This window comes from Nicotiana tabacum, chromosome 21, assembly GCF_000715075.1.
Source record: "Nicotiana tabacum cultivar K326 chromosome 21, ASM71507v2, whole genome shotgun sequence".
Taxonomy (NCBI): Eukaryota; Viridiplantae; Streptophyta; class Magnoliopsida; order Solanales; family Solanaceae; genus Nicotiana; species Nicotiana tabacum.
The window spans coordinates 46,316,587-46,323,190 of record NC_134100.1 but is presented as its reverse complement, the minus strand read 5'-3'; the positions used below and the strand labels follow the sequence as shown (position 1 = coordinate 46,323,190).

The 6,604-nt window shown below is 42.5% G+C and overlaps 1 protein-coding gene across 1 annotated transcript; it reads left to right on the top strand.

The window, feature by feature from the left end:
* The first annotated feature begins 1,832 nt into the window (after positions 1-1,832).
* LOC142175217 (uncharacterized) lies at positions 1,833-2,225 on the top strand. The gene has a single exon (XM_075241796.1). It carries the CDS (start codon positions 1,833-1,835, stop codon positions 2,223-2,225), a length of 393 nt encoding a protein of 130 aa, XP_075097897.1.
* Positions 2,226-6,604: the final 4,379 nt, after the last annotated feature.

Sequence of the window (6,604 nt, the reverse complement as noted above, 5' to 3'; positions counted from 1 at the left end):
ACTGTCTGGAGCAGTGTATAGGTGGTGGTATGATTACGAAGAGAGTTGGCCAGCTGATGCAACCCCACTCACTTGGGCTTAATTTTAAGAGATGTTGTTGAGGGAGTTTATTTCCCAGACTCTCCGGGATGCGTGGCGCAGAGAGTTCCGAGCAGTTGCGTCAGGGCACTATGACATTGTCAGAGTATGCCATCATGTTCAGTGAGTTATCCCATCATGCACCTATTCTGGTTTCTACCGTTAGAGAGCGAGTCTGTAGGTTTACCGCGGGGCTCAGTTATCGTCTTAGATTCAGTATGGCTCTAGAGTTAGAGACTGATACTCTATTTCAGCAGGTTGTTGAGATTGCCAGGAGGATAGAGTGTGTTCGGGGTTAGGAGAGGGAGGATAGGGAGTCCAAGAGGCCTCAAGGTCCTAGAGGATTTAGTGGATTCTACTCTTCGGCCCTGACCCATCACGGTGATGGGTCTGTCAACCGGCCAGTCCAGTCTGCATTTCAGACTACTCGTGGTACTCCAGCTAGTCAGGTACCTCATGGTACTCATATGGGGCAGTCATCTTTTAGTGCACCTTCTGCACAGAGTTCTCACAACGTTTATTCCAGTTATTTGGCACAGACTCAGCACCAGCAGCCACACCCACAGATGGGTTGCTCTGACTGTGGCAATACTAGGCACATAATGAGAGATTTTCCCAAAATCATGAGGGGTGGACATCATCAGAGCATTCAGGCTACGGGCTCCACCCGAGTTGCTACTCCACCTGCAGAGCCAACTAGAGGTAGAGGACAGGCGGGTAGAGGGCGTCCCAGAAAGGAAGGCTCGGCCCATTGATATGCAATCCCTGGTAGGTCTGAGGCCGCTGTAATATATGGTGCTGCTACAAGTATTGTTTTAGTTTGTCATAGAGGAGCATCATTCTTATTTTGATCCAGTCCTATTTATCTGTGTGACTCCTCCTATCTTGCTTTATATATGGGTGTGTTTCGTGATTCTTGTACTCTGCTTATGTTTTTACCTCTGTTGAGAGATTCTATAGTGGTAGCCCATGTCTATCAATTTCGTTTGTTCACTATTGAGAGCTATGAGACTAGACTGAACTTTCTGTTACTTAATACGGTAGGTTTTGATATGATTTTTGGATGGCTTGTCTACGACATGTGAAGTAGGTGCCCTATAGGTATTGGAAGTCCGTTACATGTTGTGATTTTGTTATGTGGAACTTAGTGAGTGAAAGGTTTTTGGTTGGTGTGATGTGTATTCTACTTGTGATTTAGGGCTGAGGATGGGATCCTCATGTTTTTGTGTGGGATGGTATGTTTGGACCGGGCTACGTGCTGCGGTAGAGTTATATTACGATGAGATCCTTGTGATTAGTTCATATGTTTTGTTTCTCCCTTGTGGAATGGATTCGTAGTATGATACCAATGGAGAGTTGTATTTGTTGAACTTCTTCGGTAGTTCTCTCGTGTGTTTCTCTTTCCATATTCAGTCATATTCGAGTTGTGCTTGTTGGGTTTAGATTGCGAGGTATGTGCCCATGTGAAGTTGGTATGACTTGTTGGTTGGGTGAGTGATTATGAGATCTTCATGTTTCTTACATCACTAGCTGTGTAGGGATGGTTTGGAAAAAGGTTCTAGTCTATATACGTTTATTTACCTATAAGGCCCCATAAACGTTTACCAAGAATTTGAGGTTTTATGGTATCGAGGTGGGCTCACGTTGGAAATGGCGTCGTTCGAAGCTTTATATGGTTGAAGATGTAGATCTCCCATTGGTTGGTTCGAAGGTGGGAAGAAAAATTGATAGGGCCAGATCTCGTGCATCAGGCTATGGAGAAGGTTAAGATCATTAAGGAACAGTTGAAAACCGCTCAGAGTCGCCAAAACTCATACTCAGATGTGCACCGCAGAGATTTGAAGTTCCAAGAGGATTGCTGGGTATTCTTGAAGGTTTCCCCCATGAAAGGTGTGCGATTTGGGAAGAGAGGGAAAGTGAGTCAAAGGTATATCGGACCATACAAAATCATTCAGAGGATTGGACAGGAGGCTTACATGCTTGAGCTACCTCCAAAAATGTCTTTAGTGCACCCGGAGAATCATGAGTCTATGTTGAAGAAGGTGGCTGAAGACCCATCACTCATCGTTCTGGTAGAGACTGTTGAGGTTAATGAAGAATTGACTAATGAGAAAATTCCGGTTTCCATTCCTTATAGACAAGTTTGAAAGCTGAGGAATAAAGAGATTGCCTCCGTGAAAGTGCTATGGCAAAACCAACAAGTTGAAGAGCCCACCTGGGAGGCCGAGAAAGAGATGAAAAGGAAATACCCTCATTATTTTTTATTATGTAGCTGTGTTTTGAAAGAATGTTAAGAACTTACATTATAAATTATGTTCAACTTGTACAGTTTTATTGTAATGATGCTCCTATTCGTTAATGTAATGCTTACGAGGTTATGGTTGGTGTTATGTTCATGCTATGTTAGTCATTGGATTATGAATATGTTGTTGGGATTGGTTTCTTGGGTTCTCTGGCAGGTGGATAGGCCAAAATACAGGAGAGAGTCTGCCAAAATTTTTAAACGTTTGGGGAGTTAGTCAAATTTAGAATTCCTAGTGTGTGGGAGAAGCCATGTTGGGTGTTTTAGGCGGACTCTATTCCTCATTCGAGGACGAGTGATCTTAAGCGGGGGTGGATGTAAGGCCCCGTAAAAGTTTACCAAGAATTCAAGGTTTTGTGGTGCCGTGGTAGGCTCACGTGATTGAAGGTTGTAGATAATTTTCAAGCTCGCTGCGGTACGAACTTTTTGGGTTATGAAATGCGTTGGGGAGTTGGTGGAATACTTTTTGAAGAACATGGAATTATTGCGGCCCATTATGCCACCGCAAAACTACTCCGCGGACCACAGATCCTCCATAGAGTGGAACAGGAGAAGCTCAAATTTTAAGGTCATTTTGCGGTCCATTATGAGACCGCATAACCATTTCAAGGGCCACACCCAGATCCATCATGAGAAAATTCCGGAGGGAGATTTTGCGGTGCGTTATGCGACCGTATTAACGGATATTCGGACCACAGATTGACCACTGACGTGTTCAGACCAACCCAATTTTGGAGAATGATTCTTAAGTCCATTTCGCCGACCGCATACCTGTTTCGGCGGTGCACTCGGCAACCGTAGAGTTTAGTTCAGAGGGTCCATTTTATGTTTTTATAACCCGACCCTATTTTGATTAAAACCCATTGGGGCTCACTCTGAAGGCGAAAATCAGCCATTTTAGTGAGTGGGAGAACTACCTAGAGAGAAAAGGTGAAGCTCAATCACTTCAACACTCCACTCATTGATCAAGCCTTTTGAATTCAAGGGGGAAAACTCACAAAGGACTCATTATAAGAGGTAAGGTTCTATTCTCTAACCTTCGATTTCAAAATTTGGGCCGATTATAGGTAAAGGGAAATGTGGTTCTTGAATATAGGAGTTGGTTAATTGTGCATGCATGTGCCAATAAAGGTGGTAGGGAGGTTGTTGAACTAATATTGGTGAGCTATTGATGTGGGAATTGGTTGTGGGGTGAAGGATTACTATCAAAGGACCCTATAGTAAAATTTTCACCCCTAGTGTTTGATGAAATTCCTGAATAAGCTGGACCCATGAACCCTTTCCTAGTTATGGGTCAATTTTTCATGTCTCTAATAGATTGAAGTCGCTAGAAGTTTTGGAACATTGTAGTAACCTAAGGGAAACTCAAGATTGAGTTGGTAGATTGTGAATCACCTTATTCTATGGTAGATTGAGTTGAGTTGTTTGAAGAATTGCTTGGAAGGTATTAAGGACTCAACGGAGCTAAGGTGTGTTAAGGCTATCCCTTCTTTCCTTTTGGCAGGATCCATATGATAAAAACGAAACGAGCAAACGGGCAACTTTCATAAATGACTCTATTCATAGAAGTACTAGGAGTGCCTATGTTCTTGATTCCCCATGTGTCCTATTATTATATCATCTATTCATGGGTATGAGAAAATACGTAAGTTGGTAAAATTTATTTCATGATAGTAACCGAAGGCATATTGATCTTATGACATCCCGGGAGATCCTATTGACTTACTTCATTATGCATTGCATTCATTTATACATGTACATTAACCAGATGGCATTATATGCACGAATATTATATGTATATGGGGTCTGGGCAAAGGTTACAGTGATATACCCACCACCACCAGATCAGTTGGTATAGGTTGATGATTTCGCCTACAGAGGCTGAGATGATATGATGGGATGCCCACAGAGGCTTGATGATATGATGTACACATATACATATGCATGGTATGACATTTATACACATATGCATGGCATTATAAATGTTTCATGATTCACAGACATGTTCAGATTTACATATTGAGTCCTTTACTCCATGTTTATTTCATGTCTTTTATATATTGCTTTTCATGATATACATACTCGGTACGTTATCCGTACTGACATACCTTTTTCTTGGGAATGATGTGTTTCATGCCCCTAGGTCCCGATAGATAGGATGATAGTCTTCCTATTAGGCTATCATCTCAGCGGAAGGTGTTTGTGCACTCCACTCGCTCCGGAGTTGCCTATTTGGTCAGTATGATTTGGACATGTATTGATTGATATGGGGAGGCCCTACCCTGACCATGATGATGTTTATGTACTCTTAAATGCTTGTAGATAGATGTCATGTATATGGATACTTGTGCCTTGTCGGCCTATGGTTTGAGTGTACAAATAATCATGTCGGCCTTATAGGCATGTATGTCACATTTATAAGTTTGTATATCATGTTAGGTCATCCTATGTCGAGTATTCCCTCATGTTTTATTCTGGTAATCTCATGAAGACCCTTCTAGCTCATTTACCCATGATGGTATGATAAGAAAGATATATTATGTTGGTACTCGGCTGAGTAAGGCACCGGGTGCCCATAGCGGCCCTGCGATTTGGGTCGTGACAGTAGGGGTATGGCACGGCCAGCCAGTTCTGCAGCTACTTCATCCACGACACCTCCTCTAGCTCTAGGTACTCCAGCAACCGCAGGGCATGGTGCAACCAGGGGTGGTGCACAGGGTTCGGGAGGACCTAGCAAGTTCTACGCTATGAGGGGTCACCAGAATTCGGAGACTTCTCCAGATGTTGCCACAAGTATATTGATTATCCAATCTCTTGATGTGTATACTCTTATAGATCCTGGTTCCACCTTGTAATATATCACTCCTTATGTTGCTATGGAATTCAAGATAGAATCGGAAGAGCTTCATGAGTCGTTCTCTGTATCTACTCCAGTTGGTGAGTCTATTGTGGCTACGCAGGTTTATAGGGATTGTACTGTCACAATTCATTATCGATATACCACGGCCGATCTCGTTTAATTGGTGATGGTGGATTTTAACATGATTATGGGTATTGACTGGCTTCACTCATGTTATGCCAAGCTTGATTGCCGAACCAGAACCGTTAGGTTTGAATTTCCAAATGAGTCAGTAATTGAGTGGAAGGGGGATGATGTCATGCTAAAGGGTAGGTTTATTTCTTACCTTAAGGTAGCAAAGATGATTAACAAAGGTTGTATTTACCATTTGGTCTGGGTCACGGACACTTATGTTGAGGCCCCTACACTTGAGTTTGTGCCAATTGTGAATGAATTTCCAGAGGACTTTCCTGATGAGCTCCTTGGGATCCCACCAGAAAGGGAGATTGATTTTGGGATTGATGTGATACCAAGCATGCAACCTATCTATTCCACCCTACCGGATGGCACCAACATTATTGAAGGAACTAAAGGAGCAGTTGAAGGATTTGTTAGAGAAGGGTTTCATCCGGCCGAGTGTGTCTCCTTGGGGCGCACCGGTTCTCTTTGTAAGGAATAAAGATGGGTCACTGAGAATGTGTATTGACTATTGACAGCTCAACAAGGTCACAATCAAGAATTTATACACATTGCCAAGGATAGATGACTTGTTCAATTAGTTGCAAGGTGCTAAGTATTTCTCCAAGTTTAAGGCCCCGTAAACGTTTACCTAAAACACGGGGTTTCGTAGTGCCTAGGTAGGCTAACATGTTCGAACCCATGCATGATTCCGCCCCAATATTAAGACATCCTAGATCCATGATTTCACTCGTGTATGGTTGAAGTTAAGTAGCCTTACCGCGACCTTTCCCTCCCCACTTTAGGTGGATGTTTCAGATTTTGGCACATATCATGAACATATTAATTTGAAGGAAAAGTCTATCATATATCTAGTCCCCTCACATAGGATAACAGTCGGGAAGGGTTAAGCTTCCAGAGTAATAACCTCACAAGTGCTCAACCACTTTTTCAACCTCTTAGGCTTGGGGCGTATATTCCTTGTGTCAAATACTATTAAGAGCGTAATGCAACTTCATGTATTTTTGAAACCTCTATCACATTCATGGTGCAAGAATCCTCTCATTTTGAGTTAAACTGACATTTCCCTACACTCAAGGAGGCATTTTATGTCACATACTTGGATATTTCTCCTTAAGGCTTACTATTGTCGAATGAAGCACATATGGAATAAAACAATTGCTACTACCCCTCTCATAACTCATCGT